Below are 24,893 nucleotides of genomic sequence, written 5' to 3'. Positions count from 1 at the left end.
CTATCTGTCCATCGCGACCCGTGGGGGCGTCCGGCGGGGGACGTCCAGCAGAAAAGGATTAAATGGGCGAGTGGAGACCAATAAAAAATATCTTGGGGGGGAGGGTCAATAAATTACCAGCCCAGTGAGAACTTTGATCGAGAAAGCTTGCCAATCTTTCTTGGGTGGCGGTGGGCGGGGAGGGGGAGTTGGTTTACTGGAAAGCAAAATGTTTCCAAATGTTTACAAAACAATCTCCTTGTGGCTCCGGGTTGGGGTGGGGGTTAGGGACTAGTTTGTGCTGGGGGAGGGGAGTAGGGTGAGCTAGGGCAGCTGAAGCACCCCTCCTCCTTTTGTCTCCCTTTAGCCCCTTCCTCCCATCTCTCGAACATTCAGTGCTGTCTCAGGGCTCTATACCTGCGGTTCCCTCTGCTTGGGGAGCCCTTCTCCCCCAGGTTGTCGCTGGCTGGTTCCTTGCAAAGTCCAATGAGCTCTCCTCAGAGAAGCCTGCCTGGCCCACCCTGCTGAGTGTAGCCCCCAGGTACTCAGCATCACAGGCCTGTTTGATGTTCTCTCCAGCCCTTATTATCACCGTTGGACATATTCTTGCTCTTTCGTTTTCTGGTGAATTTATTGTCCACTTCCTTTGTGAGCATATCACATCCAGAAGGGCAAGAACCACGTCTGCTCCTTCCTCGGGGAATCTGGAGCTACTGACAAAAGAGCTCAGGTACTCGGTGCAATTACTAAAAACAATGGATGGATGAGAAATTAGAGTAAAATCAGAGCTGCCCCCTACAGGGGCTTATAGTTAGTACAGGATCCAGAGCAGGTAAACCAGGTCTATGGAAACTAGCTTCACTGTCAGGGATCTTGAGAGCCCCCTCCCCCATACTTCTCTTCTTCCCCCAAATCAGAAGCAACCCCAAAACCTCATCCTCCTGTCATGTCACCCTGATGGAGCTTCTCAGGCCTGGCTGTTGTCTCTGCAGCCGCAGAGCACCCTGAGGGCAGGCCCCAGTCTCTCCACTTCTGCTGGCTCAGGGGCCTGCCAAGCCCATGGCCTGGCGCCAGCACTGGGTCACCAGTGGGTGATGAATTGCCCTGGATGGGGTTATGGCGGTGTCAGCCGGCCTCAGAAAGGCCTGCTGCGCTCTTGAGCTACTGGCCCTGCTGCTTCCCCCTTTCCTCCTGGCCCAGGGATCCACCTTAAGCATAAGGTCAGGAGGGCACCAGCTTCCTTCTGGTTCACTAAGGGGTCAGTTGGGGCCTCGGCAGTGGCAGCAACTTTCCTGGCTCCCCCATCACTCCAGCTGCCCCCGCCTGTCTAAAGATGGGTGGCAGATTGAGGCTGTTAGGAATTAAGACACTGGAGGCTCTTGGCTTTGATTTAAATGCTGATGGGAACATCTGTTGCAAAGGTCCAGAGAGAGTTCCTAAACCCACCTAGGGATCACTCTGATGGATGAAAAGGCTGAGTCCCACCTACACGGTGGCCACAGGCCCAGAAGCTGAAGGGAGGAGAGGTGTTAAGTGATGGGGTGAAGGAAAGCACTGGTCCAGCAGTGCAGAACTCGTCGCTGGCTTCTCAGGTGGATCTTTTACCTCAGTTTCTCCTCTGTAATAAAGGAGGTGGTGGTAGTGACCCAGAAGGTCCCAGCAGGCAGCTATCATGGAGATAATCCACAGCCCAGCTCCTGGGGCTATCCTGTGCTCTGGGGGGAAGTCTGTCTACTGTCTGAGTCCCAGGCTGCCCCAGCTCCCAGCCGCTCTCTAGGTATTTGCTGAGGTGGGTCCTTGAGGTGGGGGTGGGAGGAGTCTTTCCTGGATGTCGCCAGACTCTCCACTCCATGCCTTTCCATCAGGAGCAGCTGGCTGCCCAACTAAGCCCAGCCTCCTCGCTCAACTGTTGCCAGTAAACTACTTCTTGGCCTTCCTGTTTTGGGTACAAATACTCCAAACCTCTCTCAGTATGTCTCAGCCTCCCATGAAAATAATCCAGACTTACAGAATAAGTGTGCCTATTCTCCCATATAAATGAGAAGATTAAAGGAGTTCTTGAAGGAGGAATTTTTCTTTTAAGAAGTCACCTGGAGAATCCGGTGATGTTGAGCCGTTTAGAGCCCTGGAAACGCCCACAGTTCTGAGTTTCCGCTGAGCGGCCATGGCGCACCGTGTGGAGGCCGGCCGCCCGAGGGCCTTCCGTTGGGCGCCTTCTCAGTGGGTCTTTCTATGGCCCAAAGCCAGGCCAGGGAGGTGCTTCTGGTGTCCCCGCTTCCGCGCAAGGGCTGCAGCCCTGGCCCTGTGTGCTGAGTCTCTGGCCTGGTCCACGAGGAGCAATACACCCAGCAGCCGCTCAATCCAATCACCCTCCCAGGTTTGGCGCAGAAAGGCGAGGCTGCATAGCTCTAATGGATATCTGTTCCTTCTATCCTTGCTTAGGGATCCTGGGAAGGGCTTAAGAAGCTTGGCCAATGACCTTTCTTTCCTAAGGGCGCAGAATGCGCAAGAGATACCTTCTCACCAGTCTGGGCGCTTCTCCGGTTCTGCGGCGGTGGCTCGAGCTCCCCCTCCATCAGAGTCTCAGAGTCCGGCACAGAGACACATTCGTTGACTGTTTGTTGAATGAGTAGGTGAGCACACGACTTGGCACTGAGGAAGTGCAGATGGGTGGTGGCACTACGATTGTGCCAGTGCCACTGACCAAGTCATGTCCCGCAGCGCAGTGGATCAGAGGTGTAGCCCATCTGGCGGTGCTGAAGGCACGAGCGCGTGGAAAAAGAGCCGCAGCCCGTCCACCGGGTGCACTATGGGCACGGTCTGCATGGCGGGGAAAGCAGGCGTGGCCAGTTCCCAGCGCGCCGTGCGCACCAGCTCCACTGTGAGCAACTGGAGCACCGCCTGCGCCAGCTCCTGGCCGAGACAGCTGCGCGCACCTCCGCCAAAGGGGATGTAATGGAAGCGGCCTGAAGTGCTGCGTGCATCCTGGCCCGAGGGGCTGAAGCGCTCGGGGTCAAAGCCCTCAGGCGGGCTGCGGTATACCGCGGCCGTCTCATGCGTGTCCCGGATGCTATACATCACGCTCCAGCCCTTGGGGATCTGGTAGCCCTGCGGGGAGGTGAGGAGACCTGCCTGATCATGAGGCACTTGGAAACTGGGCCTAAACTGACCCTCCACCCTGGGTGCATCACACAGAATTCTGAAAACTAGCAGGAATTTGTGTCCAACGTGCAAGAGTGGTCACTCTGTGTTCCAATCACAGTTCCTTCTCAGCTGAGTGGTGTGACCTTGGGCTAGCTACTTAGTCTCTGAGCCCTGTTTCTTAATTGTAAAAAAAAAAAAAAAAAAAAAAAGTACTCGTTTTGTTGTAAGGATAAAAATAAATGGGTCTGGCATATATGTTGGTGGTCAGTAAGTGTGATGTTATTATTTATGTTTCAATGTTTTGGTTTTGTCTTTCTTTTTTCTTCTGATATTGGATCAGGAACTAAATTCTAGTTCTGCCCCTACCAGCTGTCTAGGTTGGAAGAAGACAAATGACAGAGGCCCCATTTCTCATCGGTCAAAGGTTTTTCTTTGCACTGAACTGAAAATGGCCTCTCTGTCATTCCTGTCCATCAGCTGTACAATGACAATGTTTAGGTCAGTAGCTACACTTTAAGAAGGTGCACAGGAGAGTCCTTAAAATGCTGGAAAGCAGCTTTCATATTCCTCTGTGCACCTCCAGCGTTTTGAACTACTTCACTTTCTGACGTGTCTTCCTTCCCCCTGACCATCCTGCTTCTCGTGCCTGCACAGGCCCCACAGTGTCTACTAAGAGGCTCTCAGACAGGCAGAGAGAAGATCTTAGAGCCGCAGAGGAGCTCTCTTGCTCTCTTCCCTGGGCCTCAGTTTCCTTGTCTGTAAACTGGATGGCTAAGACCCCTGAGTGCTGCTCACCCTGGGGCACCTGTGCTCCTCCCCCTTTCCCTGTGGTCTTGTAGGGCACACTAACACCCACAGGATGAAATCTGAATTCCAAGATGCAACATCCAACACACTTCTAAACACCTCGCTGATCCACCCACCTTTGTGGGGGCTGTCCGCTGTCAGTGCCATGCTGTCCCACCCTCACCCTTTACTGCTCCAGCTCAAATCCCAACCCCCCAAATGCTGTGGTGTCATCCAGGACCACTGATCACTCCACACCACCTTTGGGATGAAGCTGTAGGCCCTGGTCCCCTTTCTCTCCATGATCAGGTCCTCCAGGGCAGGGTCCCAGTCCCCACGGTGCCCTGGAATCCTGGTTTGCAGCACACCACGGATGTTTGCTGTTTTATGTAAGGGTCAGGGAAGGAGATGCCCATTTTGCCTGGAGCCTCCCAGGAACTGAGCTGGGGCACAAGGGGACTGCAGTGACAGCTGTTCAGACAAACACCTTTGTCACGTTAGGGCTCCACTCCCAGATTCTGCCATTGTGTAGCACAGCCCAGCGCCACCTGGAGTGTCAGAGCTGGAAGGGATCAAGGCAGCTTCCTTCCACAGAATAAACGTAAGCCCTGAGTGAGGTGGGGCTTGCCCAAGGTCTTACAGAGATGGAGCCAGGCCTAGACCTTAAATTTGTTGCCCTGACCAAGCCGGCCTGATCAGACCATTAAGAGATTATAACCCATATTTTCAGTGTCCCGTTCTTCTGCAATCCTTGGCCGAAGGAGACCCGGGACAGGTAACAAGGATCGTTCTTTGATCTTGTGAAGGAGGGGGCGGGGGTACGGGACTTTCAGGGGAGCTCTTTGTACTCCACCCAGACTCACTGGCTAAGAGGGGGGTGCTGTGGAGAGAAAAGGTTTTATTCTCAAACTTGGATCTAATCGAGTTGACCAATCTCCCCAGCTGCCAAAAGCATAAGTATATGGGGTCCCTAACCTTGTCGGCTCACCAGGCGCTACGCCTGAGCCTCTCAACCATGGATCTGGGGAAATAGAACAGGACTCAGCCCATTTTACAGGTGGGACAGTGGAGGATCGAGAGGGAAAGAGAAGACTTGGCAGTCTTAATCTCCCACCTCCCCACCTCCACCCACCCAGGCACCGCAGCAGGCTGCGGGGTGGCAGGGGGCGGGGCGCAGCGCACTTACATCGAGCTCAAAGGTGCGCAGTGCTGTGCGGTAGCCCCCGGACACCGGCGGCAGGAGGCGCAGCACCTCCTTGACCACGCAGTCGACGTAGCGCAGACTACCCAGCGCTGCGAGGCTGAGGTCTGGCTCGCAGCGGCAGTTGGGCCACGGCCCCGCACTATCCTCAGCCCGCCCGGGCTCGCAGCTGCACGCACGCCCCAGCCCCTGCGCTGCTAGCTCCTGCCGGATCTTGGCGATGGCCGCCGGGTGCTGCAGTAGCAGCAGCACGAGGGATGTGCTGGCACTGGCGGTGGTGAAGAAGGCAGCGAAGAGGAGCTCCACAGCCGACTCCTGCAAGACAGCCCGGGCGGCGCTGAGTCTCCATCAGCAGGGCCCCGGCCTCCTGACCGAGATGTGAAGGGCCCAAATTGACCGTTGTGCAAAGGCCAGAGAGCCCAGGATGTGCCACTGTGGCGGCTACGTGTGAGGGTCCTGGAATCAATTGAATCCCGTCTGCTACTTGGGCAAGCCACGGGAACAACGGGCAAAACCAGGATCTATCCACTTGCCTTGGGAGGGTTCCCAGATAATGCTAGGAACTTATTCCGTGTGCCATTCTTAGTGCTTTCAGTATATTAACTCATTCCATTCTCACCCTGGGCCTGTGAGAATTGCCCTCCTTTTGCAGGGCTGAAAATGTCCCTGCAGCCAGTGGTCCCCGTAGCACGCTCGGAGCCCAGTGCTCTTATCCGCGTGGGGTGCTGCCTGCAACCGCAGCTGGGGCTCTTCTGCAGCGGGACTGGGGAAGGCACCCCCAGTGGCAGCCCCAGCCTTGCACCAAAGCAGGCGTCATGGTTTCTTCTTCCTGCTTAGTGGAGTGGTCCTGGTGAGGGACCAAATCTATTCCTGGTCTGCACTGCCCAGGAAAAACAGAGGGGGGCCTCCAGGCCCCAGTCCTCACTGCCCGCCTCTGCCCTCCCGGCTCTCTGTCTTCCTTCCTGGCAGCAGCCACGGTGTGTGTTTATACTCTTGTGGAGTACACAAGATGAAAGTGTACTCCACCCCTCCTGCACCTCAAGGGGGAAGGCTGTGTTTTGATCATTTCTAAATCCCCAGTCCTAGCACAGAGCCTGACACTGACTAGGTACATAGTGTGTGTGGAATGAATGGCCGGGTCCAAGGCTGTCTGCCCCGAAAAAGATGCGGAGCCAGGACAGAGACCTTGACGCCAGCCCTAACATCCTCCCTGAAAAGGCGAACGTAGCCTGCCTGACCTGCCCCAATACTGGACCAGAAAGGAAGCTGCTCCCTGAAACCTGGGACCACCCCTTCCCTCCCTGTCGAGGCGGTGGAACCATGCACTCCTCTCCACACCCAGAACTGTTCCTACCCTGGGGCTCCCCCAGGCCTCGGGGGAGCCCACCCCCTGACTCTTCCAGACTTCACAACCACCCAGGAGTCAGGGTAGAGGTTATTAGCCCCATTCTCAGAGAGGAAACTAAGGCTGAGCCCCACACTTTGAGGTGGGGGCAAAGGGGAAATTGAGGCCTAGAACAGGGATGGGAATTGCTTTCAGAAGGGTTGAGGTGTTTCCATTTCTAACGTTCTCCTGCTCCCCAACTTCTCCACTGTTTTTCTGGGTTGTCAAGCAGGTCCTGGGGGCCAGTCCAAAGCTCCCCCCACCTCCACTGCAAGCTATGCACACTTAGGGAGCGGTTCCAGTTCTTTGGGAGATCCCACAGTGACAGACTGGTAGCAGTACCAGGTGCCAAGGTGCCTCATGGGAGGTGGGAGTTTCCAGGAGGATGTGGAGTTTGACCCGGAGCCCTTAGGGTTTGTAGAGAAAAGGAGTGAAGAGGGCTTCATGGGGTGGGGGTGTGGGGGCACAACAGAGGCAAAGGCAAGGAGTGACAGAGAAGAGGGGGGGGATGGAGCTGTTTGTGGCCAGAAGGGCCTAGCAGTCAAGCCTTCCAGGCTCCCGCTGAGAGTGGGTGGGGCTGAGTCAGGACTAGAAGCCTAGTTTCCTTTCCCCCTCCCCCTGAGGAGTGACTAAGGCTTAAGGTGGGGCTATAACCCTGCTAAGAATGCAAAAGAGGGGAGAAGGCCAGACCTCTCACCACTTACCTTCAGCTCCTGCACTGAGAGCTCGTGGCCCAGCTCCCTAGTGCTGTGGATAATCATGGCCAGGGCATCTCCTGGCTCCCCAGTCATGTCTTCACGAAGCTTCTCTGCAATGGCCTCCTCCAGGTGCCGATGTAGCTGGTCCCTTGCCCGGATGCCCTGATGCACAGGGAGAGAAGGGAGGTGGGGTGGGAAGGCTGAGGGCACCAGGCCTGGGCTCCTCCCCACCCCCACCCCCAATCTTCCCAGGGCTGCTCTGGCTCTGCTGAGTTCCTGGCGATAGCAGTTTCCCGGCTTAGCTCCATGCCTGGCACATAGAAGGATTTTAATAAATGCCCAGAATTTTTCCACTTTACTGACACATCATTCTCTCTTGATTATCACAAGCTCCTTTGAGGCAAGCAGTTTCTTTGGTCCTTAAGGTAGGATGCTGAGGCCCAGAGAGGTCAAGCAATTGCCCAGAGTCACACAGCCACCAGTGCCCATGTGGGCACAAAGGTTTGGGGGTGGAGTCAGCTCATTGCCTTTCCCTTGTACTGGGCTCTGGCAGGGACAGTAGGCACTGGTGCAGAGAGCAAGGGACACCTTGATGCACCCAGAAAAGCTCTGGCTTAGAAGACAATGGGATATATTCTAAGCATCAGCCTCCGCAAGGTGGTGGGCAAGAGGGCCAGGGTGCCCCTCCAGAGTTCAGGGAGCAAGTACGCAAAGGCATTTGAGGGCTTGAACTCTAGTCAGAGTAGATGGAGTAGAGGGCTTCGCTGCCCCTTTACTAAGTCGTGTGATCTTGGGTAAGTTATTAGCTTGTCTGAGCTTCAGTTTCTTTATCAACAAAATGAGAATAACACTTTGCAGGTTGAGAGGATTAAATCAGGAAATGTATCCAAGGTGATCAGCCCATATAATGCCCCTTTATACATAACTATTATTTTTACCCAGGTGACTGAAAACCACTGCATTGGCACAGTGAGAAGCCCCAGCTCAGGGAGAAGGGAAAGGCGGGATGGGGCTTCCTAGCCGCTCCCTGGGCCTCGCCCTTAGCTCTGAAGTCTGAAGAGGCCGCAGTTCTCTGATCCGGAAACTAGCGGGCCCGGGGCAGAGGGCGGGGAGCCGGCACCCACCCCTCTCCAACCCGGGCTGGCGCCGGGCTGGGCCGGGGGCGTGTCTGCAGCCCTAAAGCTTCCATCGGTTCCGCAGCCGTCCGGGCTTCCAAAGGGGTGTTGGAGGCCCGGCCAGGAGGCGCCATTCTGGGGAGGGGCTGGGGGGACTGGCCGGGCGCCTGCCACAGAGTATCCAAAAGAAGGACGGCTGCTGCAGCCGGAGCAGGATCATCTGGCCCAGAGAGGGTGTGTGTCCCGCCCTGGGTGACACTGCAAGTCAGGGCAGAGGGCAACCCCAGCACCCAACGCCACAGGACGCCGCTCCAACAGAAGTGGTGCGTGGGGCGCGCCAAGAAAGCCGTAAGAGGAAGGTCGGGGCTGGGGCGGTAGTACCTTGCGCAGGCCGCTGAAGGGCACGTCCAGGGGCAGCGAGAAGAGGTTCTCCACAAACTGCTCGAAAGTTCGGGACAGCTCCGCGCATTGAGTCTCATCCAGCTGTAGCCCCAGTAGGATGCGCGCAGCCATACGGAAGGTGAGGGCTTTGGTGGCCTCATACACGTTGACCGGCTGGCCAGCTGCGCACCAGGTGCGCACCTCGCGCCGCAGCGCCCCCTGTAGGCGGGGCACGTAGCGCTCCAGCGCTGCGCGGCTGAACACTTGTGCCAGAAGCTGTAGGGAGCACGAGGGGTGAGCCCTGGAAGCGCTACGGCCTCCTCTGCTCCGAATTCCAGAGGAGCCAATTTCGGGCCCTTCTTCCTCTTCTAAGTGGCCCAGACCTACACGTGATGGCTTCTGTTCTCGGCATTCCCTCTCGTTCTTTTCTGTTGTACAGTCCCTCCCACCAATCTAGGCTCCAGCTGCCTCCACCTCCAAGAAGTCGTCCCTAACGACTCTCCAAGTCTGTTTCCAGCGCTTCTGATATCAGAGGTACAGAAGGTCAGAGATGAAAGGACCTTTAAGTCCCAATCCTGGCCTTAAAAACCTAAGTCGGAGAAGGTAAGGGACTGGTCCGAGGCCACCCACTCGCTAGCCAGGGATCCCGGCCAGGTTGGTGGTGTACCCTTAACACTTAGTCCTGACCTAGCCCACAGTAGGTGCCCGAGAAACGCCGGTCTGACATCCCCGATGGTCCCTACTCTGGTCTGGGCTCACCTTGCGCCGCTGCCGGTGTGGCTCACCAACAGCACCGAGCAGTGTATGCGAGCCCAGTAGGATGTGAGCGCTCTGTGGCCACTGGCTGCGCACAAGACGATGCTCGCCTAGCAGGATTGTGCGCACATTCTCCGCGCCGCTCACGCGGATCACTGGCCTGCCAAGCAGGTGCGTCTTGAACACTGTCCCATAGCGCTGCCGGCGGGAGCTGTGGAAACGCGAGCCCTGCGCGAGGCGCAGCGAAGAGGGCTGGGGCCGCTGGGAACCTGGCCCAGGCCTCCCAACCGTCCCAGGGTAACAGCCCCCTGCCTCCAGGCTGGAGAGTTAACTCTTTACAAAAATCTCAAATGGGACTTGCAACTACGCTACAGGAATGTAGATACTCCTGTTCCTATTGGTGAAACGAGGAGAGTAAGGCTCAGAAAGGGGATGTGAGCGTCCAAGGGCTCACGGCTGAGACGCCACCTGACAACCGGTTCTATGCCTGCTCGTCAAACTTCCTAGAACCCTTCTGTTTACTCCCACGACGTGTCGGGACGTGTTTAAATAGCGCTGGGGAAGAACTGCGGTGACAGAGGTCCTTTCGAGGGAGGAGGTGGGCGAAGGCGAGGGCAGTGTATGCTCCAAGGACAACGGGTAGAGACTGGCTACGAACCCTGGGAGCACTGAGAAGAATGAGGGTCCAGTGGGAGCCAGGGCAGAAGGGGCCATAGAGGGATGAGAACCACCAACTGCTCACCTGAACTAACCAGTGCAGCGTTTCCCCGAAGAAGGGCCAGCCCATAGAGCCCCTGGGCAGGGGCAGGGAGGAGGCCCGGTCCCGGCTCAGCGTCCAGCGGAGGGTCCAGAGGTGCTGGGCCAGGCTGAGCAGCAGGCCGGCGCACAGCAGAGCGGTGCCGGCTGCCCCCAGCACAGACAGGCAGCCCAGACCGCAGGGGAACATGGCGAGCCTGCGGGGGGCCAGGCCGCGCAGAGCGCTGGGGCGATGGAGTTGGGGAGCGGGCAACGCGCAGCGCTCACCCGTTCTGTCCGGAAAGGTCCTGGGGCTCGGGGGCCCAGACTGAGAGTTATAACCTCGGCCAAGGACTTGGCTCTCAAAGCAGACTGGCAGTGTGAGAGAGCGGTGACCACGCGCCCTTAGGGTACATGCCTTCCTCAAGGCCCACGCGAGCTCAAGACTTTCCCTCTCAGGGTGCAGGCTGCTTCGGGACCCTCATGCCTGACACCCATGGGCACCTCCCACCTCCTCCGGGACCAGCACTCCTTTGATAGAAGCAAAAAGGGCAGGCAAAGAGGGGAGCAACTTACCGGTGTTGCCAACCTGGGCTTCGATCACCGGGGCTGTAGACCCCCGCCCCGCCTCTCTCTCTCCCCCAGTCTGTTAACCCTTCTCGGCCCACCCTGGACACATTATATAGACACTGGCTCCCTCCCAACGGACAGATCCTGATCCACACGACGTGACGTGCCTATGCATATTTAAAGAGCTCCACACACAGTACCGATTGGAGGCGGTGGGCAGCAGCGCGCTCACCGAGGGGCTAGGAGCAGGGCGTGGCAGCCGCAGCGCGCTGCAGCGGGGCTGAGGCTCCCGGCGCAGCCCCTCCGGCGGGATCTGCGGGTTCGGCGCCAGAACCTCCCCGCCGGACGCAGGAGCTTTGTGGGGGACAAGCCGAGGGCTAACTTGCTCCCTGGAGTTCACACCCTCGAACTTCTGGGTGTCTCTCCTGCTCCCAGCACTCCAAGGCTACGGGCTGGGGTTTCTCCCATTTGCCCCGTTCCCCTTTCTGGGAAGTTGCGGTGTTCAATGCCAACCTAGGCATCGCAAGCACCCACAAGTATAGCTGCGGTCGAGATTTGCTGACATCCCCCATTAATCCCTGGTCTCTCATCTACCACTTCAGGAATCCCTGAAAAGATGGTAGTGTCACTGTTGACAGAAGCCCAGGAGGGGCAGATATCCCTGCACTCCTTGGGGGTCTCAAGGACCAAATCACCATTTCCTTCCTCTCCAGAGTGCCCCCGCTCCCATCTACAGGGTTGTTTCCTATAGTTTTTGAGGGCTCCAAATGCCCCAAGGACTCGCGCATCTCGGTCCCTACAGCGCAACCAGAGGGACAGGGAGGTAAAAGTAAGGTGAACTCCTCAAGACCATTCCAGCTGAGGACCCTCAGTAGTCTGCTCCAAGCAGAGCAAAGCCCGGGGCTCTGGGAATCCTGGATGGACGCCTTGCCAAAGCCCAGAGGCCCCGCGGGGCCCTGGAGGGCTGGATAAGGCGCAAGAGGGACAGCCACATTCCACAGTCTTCAAAGAGAGCTAGCTAGTCGGTGGCGCTCCTCCCGTACCTTCTAAGAATTACCATGTTTTCCATGTAATAGTTTTAAAGTGTGAAAAGCCTTAGGATAAGATATAGTCAAAAGAATGAATGTTTATTTTCTTTGTTTTGGTGATACCCCTATTCCAATAACTAGGGAATAATAACCTTTCCAAAGGAAGCAGTTGTTTTAAATCAGGAAGCTCTGAATACATGCAACACCAACTCATTTTCAAGAACTTGCTCAACCTTTTTTATGTTTCATCACAAAAATCAAGAAATGTACATATAATTCTTTACATTTATTTTACAGAGTCAGGTGTAAGTTTCTTACAGGCATAAATCCTGAAAATGCGAAAGGAATATTCAGCATAAATACAATGAAGAGAAAGTAAGGATCAGACTGATGTTTGGATCACGGTGATTTGCACAAAGGGAAAATGCACATTCATTTGAAGAGGTTTTCCAGAGTTCGTTTGGTTTGGCTTGTTTCCACAAGGAGGACACGGCGCTGAGACCTGCTGTTTGAAGCAGTAACCTGAGCCCTGTGGTCACGAGGGTGGGAACACACCGGCCCTCGCACAGGCTGCACCTGAAGTGGTCAGCCCCACTTACTTCCTGTTCCCTCTTTTAACGTGACCCAAACCAAACCAAATGAATTCTGGAATGGGGTCAGCTACAAACAATACAGTTAGGAATATTAGCCCTGCCGAACAGAAACATTGCATCTTCAGAAAATCCCACACCTTGTCTTCATATTCAGAATGATTACATCAAACCACCCAAGGAGAACACATAATTCACATTCTTACTAAATTAAATCAAGTTTGATTTCAGAGACCTTTAAAGATTTATCTATTTCTCCCTCAGAATCAGCAGAATTAGAAAATTTTTGTCTGCTTAAATTATATTTAGGTGAAAAGTTAAAGGCTAAAAGTCAGAAAATGGTAGTGAAACATTCCCAAATCAGACATGATTACATTCCAAAACCAGACACTGATGAAAAAAACAAACCACTGAAGTCTGAATAAAAAAGATATTTATATGTAGAGGCATAAGTTTTTCTAACATATTTACAATCAGTTTCATATACAATATTTTATGATTTACACATATTTTCAAAAGTGAAAAAATTAATGTCACATTTTCCATATATAAAATAGTACTCAATTATTTAAAAATCCATACAAATGATATTTATTATTGTTTCTTGTTTCAGCTCTCATCAGTGTCTTTTTTCTGCTGTATTTTTTAATTCTGCACACAAACTGCTGTGGCCACACACATCCAGTGCCCGTCCGGGAGCAGTGTTCGGTGCTGGACCTGGTGTCACTGAGTGCAGGGAGTGCAGCCTACGTGTGCTGGGACATACCGTTCACCAGGCTTCTCAGCTGCTTCATCACTGTCTCCATCAGCTTCTGTTTGTCTCGGTCATTCTTCCTGAACTGCGCGAATATATTGTTCTTTTTGCTCGTGTCCTTCATCCTAGGAATATATGTGAATAAAGAAGCTTAGTAAAAGGAAATTATAAGCTACGCTGTCTGTCACAAGTAAAATATCTTGGCGTGCTCTGAACTATTTCACACTAATCCTATGCTTGAAAAGTATATTTAGAAGAAAATAAGTATTAATAAAATTACCAAAATGGCAACCACACACAAAATTACTGGCTTTGTTCTACATTCTATAAATAGTGGTGTGTTTGCATTCGTACATAATTCTAAAGTATATTAAGTTTTCTGATACCACACTATTTTCTAGTATCATTCCATAAAGTGCACTAAAACTCACGCCCTCTGTTAACTCTGCAGATTACATTCACAGAAAGACACAGTGAACGGAAAAGTAACACTAGAAAACTTAAAGCAACCATTTTTTTTTGCCTCAGTCGTATTTCATGGTATTGTAAAATAAACATATTTATTTTAAATAGTTCTTTTTCTTCTCTAGTAAAATGAACCACAGATGTTTTGAAATGTGGGAAAATCATATACACTTTTAATTCAACAACTGAACATTTTAATAGTGATACTTAAATCTGCCACATAATTGGGGGAAAACCAACACCTAAACCTGTATTATTTTTACTGGGACAGGATGCACCAGTAAGTGTCCTGTTACTTCAGTTTTTACTGCATCATTTTTAAATCACATGCTTATCTACCTGCAAAAAACCCAAGTCCACAATGGTGGGATTTTGATAGTACTTGCTGGTAGCAAACATTCCAATTCCCAGCCATATTTTACAAAATAACTTATTTCCTATGTTATAGTATAAAAAAACAGTTCCAATTCTCATTTGTCTCAGGTAAACATTTTTCTAAGGCCAATTAAGCCTGCTATTGAGGATACAACAGTTAAACTGTTTTGTTCATGTCAACATAAACAGCAATCTCATATTAAACCACATCAACATTAAAGGACAAGAAAGAGGCTTATATTTTGGTCATTAAAATGGACTAAGCTTTTAAGCTCCCTTTAGACATTTCTCTTTTGATGAAAATCTCTAGTTCTTCCAATTATCACTGAATCACAAAATGCTAAAATATTATGTAAAAAAGTTTTCAGAATATACTCACTTCTCCAAAAGAGTAAGGGCTGTGTTTGGATTCACCCGGAGGTACTTAGAAGCTGGCTGTCCATAATCAGCTAGGTAAGTGGACCAATCCCAAACCATAAACAGGTCCAGGAGCTGAGAAAGATGGGGAAATGTTAAACCAACTTTTGACTATTTACCTAGAGCTAATACATAAAGGATGTGCCATTCTCAGTCCATTTTAATATGATCTGCTTCTTAGATAAAACAGAATATGAAATTCATTTTTAAAATTTCATTAACTACATTTTATAACTAATAGAATTTACTATCTTTTTGCTTTTGAAATTAACACTTGACTACATTTTCAAATTATTGTAAAATAATGAAAACACCATTAATATAGTTACATTAACTATATTAGGTATAGAGATTTAAACTTTACACATTATTCAGATCATACTCAAAGTTAGTAAGAGTTGGTGCTCCTAACTGAAGAATTTTAAAGTGCTTAAAATGAACCTTTTCTCTTAGAGGTTAAGTATGTTTACCTTTCTAAGAAGCCATTTGCATCTAGACTTTCCCAAAGTAATTTAAACCAAAAGCTAAGATAATCTCAATTAAGTGCATTAAACAACCTCGGCTGGATTCTCCCTGGTGATAGATCCGCTGCAGTGTTATGAAAAGAGGTTTTCAGGACTCAGCATGTTAACTCTAGGCGATCATTTTGTATAAACAAACAACAACAAAAAAGAAACCCTCTTGTTTTCCACAATGTTTTAAAATTGACTATTTGCTTTATAATCTCCAGTTAGAACTGTTGTCAAATATGGAAGTAATCTTTTAAAAGCAATGCCCTACCTAAACCAAAGCACCAAACTCCTCATCCAACTTTAAAACCCTAATCCCCTTAAGCCACTTAAAACCAACTTCCTATCCCCATTTGAATTGCTTCAGAAAACTAAATGCTGTACTTACTACCTTTTTTCAGTTTTTATATTATTTCTTCTTTTTTGTTTTAACTCATTTTATAACCAAGGAGTATACTGCTTTTGCTTTCAAATGAATGAAGTATTTGCATTTAGGGTATGTGAGCCAACCCATAACTGTGAGAGCGATAGAGCTTCTGCTGTGGTTAAAACCTGAGGAAAGGTTACAAGAAAGTGGCTTTTCCTTAGGAAGGTAATGGACTTATCTGACTATTTTCCAACATCCAAAAGCTGTTAATCTATTACAACAGTTAATAGAGAATTTCTTGTAAAAGGAGGAAAATTCTATTATGAAATTATCAAGTACTAATCTTAAAAGCAGCTATATTTTCTGTCAGACAACATTCTAGGCCATACCAAAATTTAAAACACTGGTACAGAAACTACACTGACACAATGTTAAAGGAATATACTGTCTATGAAAGAAGGGAACTTTTAAAAGTTCTATGTAATTTTTAGCTGTTGCAACAAGTACAGTTTTCCTTCCCTTCACAAGCAGGAAAAGTTACTTCCATACGCTCCCATGGTAAAAATGTAAATTGGTGTAGCTTCTCTGCAGTGTGATTTTGTTATATGTTTAAGAACCTTACAAAAATGGCCATTCGGGAGACATTAATAAAAGCGGGTAACAATTTATGAGCAAAAATATTCTCTCAAAAATGTTATCTGTGTTATCAAAACACTGAAGGAGAGAAAAACAACCTAAATCTCAGTATTAAGAGTGATTAAATAGTGAGGTATGTCTGTAAGACAAATATCATGTGGTTATTAAAACTGATGTCTACACAGAATTTTAAATAGCTTAGGAAGACGCTTATAATAAATGTTGCTACTAAAATTACCTAAAAACCCATCAAAAAAGTCTGCAAGAAAATTTGAGAAAATGTTAAGAATGGCTGTTATTTGTGTGATGAGATTATGGGTAACTGTTATTATCTTCTTTATTTTTATAACATTCTACAGTGGAGGACATGTATTAACTCTAGAGTTAGAAATAAGGCTTAGATATTTACATATTAAAGTTCAATAATGAATACTCCTTATAGATCTGTTGCCGAAAACCTCATTTTGAAGGATTCCTCTTTCAGGTTAGGTATGCGTTTGCACAAGTGTGTGTGGCCATGCGCACAGCCGGCAGAAAGTAACACTTAATAACTGTATACTGGCTGTAATCTCCCTTTCTTTCCAAAAGGCATTAGCAACATGACCTTTGGGATTTGCAAGAGGAAGAGGCCTTAAACTAAGTCTGTTTTTCTCTTGTGCTGATCTACCCCCAGGTGGGAAAGGAGGAGCCCACTTAATTAATTTAAAACCTACACCAACTCCAACTGTGAATACAGAACTGGTTCTTCTACAGCACAAAAACAGACTTTGCTAGGTAAAGAAATATTATGCTTACAATTTTCACATATGGGCAGACACTCCTGCAAATCTCTTATCGCTAGAAATGACAGGAACCACCAAACTTAACCTACCTGTCCATATGTAGACAAATGTAATCTACATGCTTTCAAATTTACAGGAACCCTTTATAGAAATACGTATTGTGCAGAGTTTAAGTTACAGATATCTATGGAAGTCTGCATAAACGTGCATGTTAATGGTGAAGGGGATGCATTGCCAATGTGGATAAAGGGGCCAAGGATCTAGGTAACGTTCATTAATTCATTCAACAAATACTGACAGCCCACCTGTAATGAGGCAGCCTCTGTGCTCAGCACCAGAGATACAGTATGGAGTAAGTCCCTGTCCTCGAAGAGTTTACAGTATAAGTGGGGAAGGCAGAGAGGCAGTTAACAAGGAAACAAGTAATATTTCCATGTTAATGTGAAGAAATTATAAAGAAAAAACCTATACATACAAAACCCTAGTATTTTAAACCACAGTAACACATGAGGAAGCTACTATCAATTTAATAGAATAAATAGAAACTACTAATTTATGTAGGAGCCAGTGCCTGCTTGCTCATTACTCTCAGCCCGTGAATCCAATGGCCGTGGCACCATTCTGGGGTCTGTGCCCTGAAGTACACGGATGTACGTGGAGAAGAAATACGGGGCCTGCGAGCACGTCGATCTCATATTCTGCTTTCTCATTTCCATGTGTGTACGGATTTTTCAAATGCGTAATACTGCACTGGCAGGTAAATAGAAACACACTTCACAAAACTAGGCAGGAAAACTCATAAAATGTGTCCAGTGGAGTGTAACTACTCAGCAGACAGTCAAGATAAAACCGATTAATGATGCCAGAACACTATTCCAAGTTTACTTCAGCCTTTTCCTTAGGCTTCATGAGTACAAAAAATGAGCACCATACAGACTACTTTGGCTTGTGCGGACAACCCTCTGAAGAAGGCCCCGGGCTGGCCTGCGGGCAAACCAGGGCAAGTGAACGCAGACAGCCGACTCCCCTCCATCTCTCCCAGGATTTCCCTGGAGCATTGGTAAAGAAGGCAAATTCCCTCACAGTAAAGCACTGGGTCTAATGTTGAATAAGTATATGTTCTTCCTAGAGAAGAGCACTAATATTTTTGAATGGTCTACCAGTGTCCCTTATCTGTAACAATTATATAGGTCCTTTCTCATTTTTTAAAGTACAGTTCTAGTAAAGTGAAAGATGTAACACGAAACTAGGACATTATGAAACTAACACTATACCAGGCCAACTGACACTATACCAGGTCAGATGTACGGACTGAGCCTGTTTCCGTAGGCTGCTGTCCATGCCTGCTTTGACCAAGATGTGTGATCCCCGATCTCCCGGATGGTTTAGGAAGCACATGACTGCCCTGGGGCCAGAGGGTGACAGGAAGGGATGAGGCAACTGGAGTGATGACAGGTACCACTACGGACGCTCACCTTCACTCCACACAAACAGTCGCTGCCGTGGGGACGGCCTCTCTCATTCGGTCAGGTTTCACAGGGTGCACTATGTCCTTAATAGTAAAACCTAAATTATGGAAAACCTCGCTTCTCTATCTCAAGTTTTACTTCCTTAAGATGGCAATACATAAATAATACGCTTTATTAATCACACAAAATCTCTCTCAGTCTTGTAAATAAACAGTAAGACAGTTTCAACAGATGAATTTATTAATTAACGCATATACCAAAAATTCAAAGATGTAGATCAAATGTGAACAAAAACAAAAATCTCCCCTAGATTATCCAAAAGCAATTTTACAATTACTTATTAAAGGATAAAGTCAGGCATATTATAATGAAAATTGGTATTAAGTTCTATAAATGGGTTTGTTCCAATAGTCAAGTAAAGTAATTCCACCTCAAATCCTTTTGGGAAGTAAGCAAAGTATGGATCATATAAAAATGAACAGCAAAATAATGCACCTCAGTTCTATCTCACCGTGATTTATAAGATTACCTAAAATTAGTATCCTAACTATTTTTTCACCAAGGATTCAAAAATTCCCTTCATAACTAATCTGATAACATAAAGTGGGTTTATGCCAATATTTGTAAGTAAGTTGTAAGTTTCACTTCCTTAGCATTCCCTGTGTGTCCACCAAACAGAAAAGGTTCAGCTTAAGGAAAGAAATGGTTACATGGGTGGTCCCATTCATATGCTCAAAATAGTTGAATCACTGAAGAATCCGTTTGTGTCATCACATTTAGCCTGCTGACAGTTTCCCACCCTAAGTCTCACTCTAGAGCTACACCCCAGAAACTTGGGGTCTAAGACCTGTTGAGATCACTTTGTGCAAATGACACAATGAATCTAGGCCGACTTAAAACCATTCCATGGAACTCGAAGTGACTTTTTCCCTTTGTAAAAGTGAACCCAGAGTGCCAGGTCATTTTTTCCTTGAATCTGGTTTAGCTTTCTTTGTTTGGGGTCTTTTGGGTTTTGCTTTTGAAGCACCTCAGGGGCAGTGACCCAAGACAGAAGATAAATAAAGTTAAGCCAACCTCAAGAGAAAAGCAATTGGGGATACCAGGTTTGCTTTTGTAAATGTGAACAGTGACCTGGGGGCTCAGGGTCAACCTTAGTCCCCCAAAGTCCCTTTTCCAAATGCCAAATCCACCTGGGACCTCAGAGATGCTTTGCAGATTCCAAAAGTAAACCAGGAGATCATTTTTCCTTTGCCTCAAAAAACAAAGCCGAAGCAAGGGTTCCTAGAGTGCTCCTGAGATTTAAACAACAACAAAAACCCTAAACCGTAATGCAGCTTTGAGGAACGAATATGAGGAATCGGGCACTGGGGATCCACGAAAAATGGGTCTTACTAAATTAGCCATGGTGGGGAAAATACAAGTCCTTTTTCTAAATAGAGGTTGAAATCAAATGATGAGCTCCATATGATTTTTTAAGTATTTGGCTTTACCCTCTTTCCAGCTATCCGAAAATAGCACACTTGGAAAACTCCACATGCAGCACAGAGGAGAATTTTACGTAGCAGACAGAAAGGGCTGGGGCTAAATTAGAAAGAAGCAGTACTGTGTCTCCACTCTGCCCCTCACTTTTTGCCCTCAGGATGCCTTTTGGGTCTCTGATACACCTGAGCCTTAACCCACACCTGCCCTCTTTTAACGTCCCATTTGCCAAACCTGCTCTCAGATAGCCTTCCACCCCACCTGTTGGGGACCACAAGGGAGCTTCGAGCACGTTGTGCTGTACAGGTTATTTAAATGCACCGGTCTCTTCAAGTCACTTCACCCAGGTGAACTGCACAACAGAAGTTCTTAAAGTATTATGTTCTTAAAGTATTTCTGATGGTAAGCTATGTATTAGTCCTAGATAACTACTAGGTGGATCTGGAATTGGGGGAAAAAAGAGGCAATGAGTGGAATTTACATCCTCAGATTTATATACATCTATATTTGCTTTATCTTGATTTTTTTGGTCACTACCATGGATAAAATGGCATACACATACATACATATTAATTTTATATGGTTAATATTGTATTAAAATAATTTTATCAAGTAATACATGATTAGTAATTAAATGGGGAATATCATGAAAACCAACAGTTTTCTACCCCCCATCCCTCATTCTCAGAAGTAATCATTTTGTTTTAAAGATTTTATTTACTTATTTTTAGAGAGAGGGGAATGGAGGGAGAAAGAGAGGGAGAGAAACATCAGTATGAGAGAGATATCTGTTGCCTCTCCACGCCTCCTACTGGGGACCTGGCCTGCAACCCAGGCATGTGCCCTGACTAGGAATCGAACCAGCAACCTTTCAGTTTGCAGGCCGGCACTCAATCCACTGAGCCACACGAGGCAAGGCAGAAGCAGTCATTTTTGACTCCTGTTTTAATTCTGGTGATCACCTTCATACCTCTGAATATGCTTATTTTTCTAATTTTTTTATCTGGTAGCTATTACATATAAGGGTTTATCTTACTAATACCACTTTCCTATTTTTGGTAGCTATCACAAACTTTCTCTATTTTTGCTTTTTAATCTTAATGTAAAAAACATCCATTTCTTCTTGTTATACCACCTTTTACAATTTTTTTTTTAGAAAACATCTTTGAGATAATATTTTACATACAATACAATCCTTCCTGTTAAAGTGTATAAATCAATGGTTTTGAGTATATTCACAGAGATATGCAACCATCTCAATCAATTTTAGAGTATTTTATCACCCAAAAAAATCCTATACCCATAAGCAGTCACTCCCCACTCCCCAAATAAAAGTCCTATAAAAGTCATATGTAGTCTTTTGTAACTGGTTTCTTTTGCTTAGTTTAATATTTTCAAGGTTTATCCATGTTATAGGGTGTTATCATTACTTCATTCCTTTTTACTACCAAATAACATTCCATTGTATGGATATACCACATTTTATTTATCCACTCATTAGTTAATAAACATTTGGGTTATTTCCAATTTTGGGCTATTTGTTTAAAACTTTTTATTGAATTTATCGGGGTGCCGATGACTAATGAAATTACATGTTTTGGCTATTATAAATAGTACTGCTATGAACATTGTAGTCCAAGCTTTTGTGGGGGCATGTTTTTATTTCTCTTGAGTATATAACGGGGAGTAAAATTTTTTACAAAAACTTTTAAGAGTATCTTTTGACTCTTCATTTAGTAACATAAGAATATTAGCATCTTATATAATTGAGTTTTAAAATAATTCTTTTGGCTATTGGGGTTTAAAATATTTATGTTATGTATCTGATCCCAAATAACAATGTGTTTAATGAAAGTTTCCTAAAAGTTCTTTATTAATGCAGAAAGATATTAATAATTAACAAGACATTTTTAATCCACTATTTCTGAAAACCAAAAACCCTATTATTATCCAACATAGGAAAAAAAAACATTTCAGATAGTATCCTCAAGTAGATTTACCTCAAATACAATTGATCCTTGAACAACGCAGGTTTGAACTGTGTGGGTCTGTCCACTGATATGCAGATTTTTTCCAAATAAATGCCATAAATGTATTTTCTCTTTATGATTTTTAAAAAACAACTTTTCCTAGTTTCTAGCTTAATCATAAGAATATAGTATAAAATACATATACAAAATACGTGCTAACCAACTGTTTTATCTTGTTGATTGGTAAGGTTATCCAGTCAACAATAGGCCATTAAGAGGTAAATTTTTAGGGAGTCAAAGTTATACTCAGGTTTTTGACCATGTTGGGGTGTCAGGGCCCCTAACTCCACATTGTTCAAGGGTCAACTGTAGTTGAGTGTGATTTGATTTTGATAATACCTTTGCACGTATACATGATACATGGGTTGTTTTCCCTCAGTGGGGAGAGTATCTGGCTCAGCTTCCTGACACTGTAAGATGGGTCGTACACTCAAAGGCAGCATTTAACCTAATTACCCAAACTGGAAATCTGGACTCGGTCTGCTGTGACTCCTCTCACAATTCCTACATCTAACTTATTGTCAAATTGTTTCGATTAATCTCCTAAATATTTCTCGAATTCACTTGTTTCCCACTTTCCATCCCTACTACTACTACTACTATCCTAGTTCTGATATGGGTGTCTCCCCCCTTAAGGCCTTTGGTCTTGCCCATCCTCTTTGCCCCTCCCTTCTAATACCCCAGATCGATCAACCTTCACACTGATGCCAGAGATCCAGCTAAAACACAAATCTGATCATGCCATTCATTTGTTTAAAACCTTCAGTGGCTTCCCAAATCTTACAAGATAAAGTTTAAGTTCCTTAACATGACGTGCAAAGTATACACCTAATCCAGGCCAACCTTTGGGCTTCCTCTCCTGACTTATAAGAATACGCATAGATCTCTTTTAAACCACGATGATCTGCAGGACACTTGTTATTTTCTTCTCTGTGTGGAGTCCCTTCCTGCTCCCTCTTCATCCAGGTAATTTACTCATTGCACAAAATTTAAGTCTGGATTGACCTCTCTCAAGAAGCCTTCCCAGACCACTTGATCTTATTTGGGTTATAGCTGCTCCTGTTTCAAGTCCTCATGGTACCCCCCCCCCCCCCCACACACACATCTCACAGAATACTGATATCATGGGTTAATGTGTCTGTCCACTCACTAAAGAATCACATATCAATTAGTTCATTTTGTAGTTCGGTGCCTCATGGCTAGCTCAGCCATGTATTTAAAATCCCAATAGTTGAAGTGCCTTTTTTTTCCTCCTAAAAATGTACTTTGTTAAGTGCCTTGAAGCTGGTGACTTATTTTGCTTAGCATCTGTATTTTCACATTGGCCCTGGAATATAGTAGACTCCAAGTAAACGTATGTTGAGATGTTGAGATGATACCTTTTCACACAGAATTTTATGTCTGCACTGAACTCACATCTTATATACTAACAAGATGGGTATGATATCTTACTTTATTCATAAACTATCAATAATTAAGACATCTCCGAATTTTTAGTAATGTCTTACAATTATTATGAAAGCCAGACCAATCTATTGACTGATTTAATTTGTGCTATAGAATGTACTAAAATATTTCACAACAAAAGTTCAACTCTTGAGATTACCTTTTGTAAACCAGTGGTGCCACCATCCAACATGTTAAATAAACATTATTGGGTCATACATTGAATTTTCTGTCCAGATTAATTACATCATCTACCACAGTTACATAACAGGTACATATGAAATGACTTCACCAGTGAAGGTCAGACTTCCAACACTAAGGAAATCAAACCTTGAAACTCATAATAAGAGATGTTTTCTAGACTTTCAGTTCTCTCTGGTGAGTCCTTTTATTTCATTGAAGCAATGAAGAAACTATGATCCACTTGTATGAGTTGACTTTGGAAGAATTAGAACAAGAAGTTAGACAATATGGATTAGCCAATGAAGAAAAATTGCATGCTACCATGTCTATACTCCAGGATATAGTGGAAAGAACAGTTGCTTGGATGAATAAAGTTAGATGGGGTTTCTTTTTTAAAAAAATATATTTTATTGATTATGCTATTACAGTTGTCCCATTTCCCCCCTTCACTCCTCTCCACCCTGCACACCCTCTCCCACTCACATTCCCCCCTTTAGTTCATGTCCATGTGTCATACTTATAAGTTCTTTGGCTTCTACATTTCCAATACTATTCTTACCCTCCCCCTGTCTATTTTCTACCTACCATTTATACTACTTATTCTCTGTGCCTTTTCCCCCTCTCTCCCTCTCATAGTCCCCCGTTGCTAACCCTCCATGTGATCTCCATTTCTGTGGTTCTGTTCCTGTTCTAGCTGTTTGCTTAATTTCTGTTTTGGGTGTGGTTGTTAATTGTGAGTTTGCTGTCATTTTACTATACATGTTTTTTATCTTCTTTGTCTTAGATAAGTCCCTTTAACATTTCATATAATAAGGGTTTGGTGATGATGAATTCCTTTAACTTGACCTTATCTGAGAAGCACTTTATCTGCCCTTCCATTCTAAATGAAAGCTTTGCTGGATAGAGCAATCTGGGATGTAGGTCCTTGCCTTTCATGACCTGGAATACTTCTTTCCAACCCCTTCTGGCCTGCAAGGTCTCTTTTGAGAAATCAGCTGACAGTCTGATGGGAACTCCTTTGTAGGTTACTATCCCCTGATCTCTTGCTGCTTCTAGGATTCTCTCCTTCATTTTTACCTTGGCTAATGTAATTATGATGTGCCTTGGTGTGTTCCTTCTTGGGTCCAACTTCTTTGGGACTCTCTGAGCTTCCTGGACTTCCTGGAAGTCTATTTCCTTTGCCAGATTGGGGAAGTTCTCCTTTATTATTTGTTCAAATAACTTTTCCACTTGTTGCTCTACCTCTTCCCCTTCTGGTACCCCTATAATTTGGATGTTGGAACGTTTAAAGATGTCCTGGAGGTTCCTAAGCCTCTCCTCATTTTTTTGAATTCTTGTTTCTTCATTCTTTTCTGTTTGGTTGTTTCTTTCTTCCTTCTGGTCCACTGCATTGATTTGAGTCCCAGTTTCCTTCCCATTACTATTGGTTCCCTGTACATTTTCCTTCATTTCACTTATCGTAGCCTTCATTTTTTCATCTAATTTGGGACCAAATTCAACCAATTCTATGAGCATCCTATTCACCAGTGCTTTGAAGTATGCATCTCATAGGTTGTCTATCTCTTGGTTGCTTAGTTGTATTGCTGTGGAGCTTTGATCTGTTCTTCCGTTTGG

General features: G+C 46.5%; 2 protein-coding genes across 4 annotated transcripts in view; both read right to left on the bottom strand.

Moving 5' to 3' along the window:
* Positions 1-2,692: 2,692 nt before the first annotated feature.
* On the bottom strand, positions 2,693-10,605 carry LOC114497061 (cytochrome P450 26C1). The gene is made up of 6 exons (XM_028512704.2): positions 10,187-10,605; positions 9,448-9,672; positions 8,689-8,964; positions 7,199-7,354; positions 5,096-5,425; positions 2,693-3,087 (listed from the first exon to the last, which is right to left on the bottom strand). Exons 1-6 carry the CDS (start codon positions 10,388-10,390, stop codon positions 2,710-2,712), a joined length of 1,569 nt encoding a protein of 522 aa, XP_028368505.1. The 5' UTR covers positions 10,391-10,605; the 3' UTR covers positions 2,693-2,709.
* A 1,255-nt stretch (positions 10,606-11,860) lies between these two features.
* EXOC6 (exocyst complex component 6) overlaps positions 11,861-24,893 on the bottom strand; it is a 169,075-nt gene continuing 156,042 nt past the window's right edge. For all 3 annotated transcript variants that reach the window (XM_028511944.2, XM_036027000.1, XM_028511942.2), the window contains 2 exons: positions 14,341-14,453; positions 11,861-13,246 (listed from right to left, as the gene is read on the bottom strand). In XM_028511944.2, the coding sequence (XP_028367745.1) occupies positions 13,114-13,246; positions 14,341-14,453 (246 nt within the window). In that variant the 3' untranslated portion in view covers positions 11,861-13,113. The remainder of the gene's footprint in view (positions 13,247-14,340; positions 14,454-24,893) is intronic.

Source organism: Phyllostomus discolor, chromosome 5 (assembly GCF_004126475.2).
Source record: "Phyllostomus discolor isolate MPI-MPIP mPhyDis1 chromosome 5, mPhyDis1.pri.v3, whole genome shotgun sequence".
Classification (NCBI taxonomy): domain Eukaryota; kingdom Metazoa; phylum Chordata; class Mammalia; order Chiroptera; family Phyllostomidae; genus Phyllostomus; species Phyllostomus discolor.
Note: the sequence above shows the minus strand (reverse complement) of the source record. Positions and strands in the feature narration are given on the sequence as shown.

What these genes read in the sequence shown, in the direction of transcription:
- LOC114497061 (XM_028512704.2), bottom strand. Translation starts at nt 10,390, where the DNA reads ATGTTCCCCTGCGGTCTGGGCTGCCTGTCTGTGCTGGGGGCAGCCGGC. An exon ending in CCTTCAGCGGCCTGCGCAAG is followed by an intron (nt 7,355 to 8,688) that starts GTACTACCGCCC and finishes CCTGTGCATCAG; the next exon opens with GGCATCCGGGCAAGGGACCA. An exon ending in TCTCAGTGCAGGAGCTGAAG is followed by an intron (nt 5,426 to 7,198) that starts GTAAGTGGTGAG and finishes GCTGTCTTGCAG; the next exon opens with GAGTCGGCTGTGGAGCTCCT.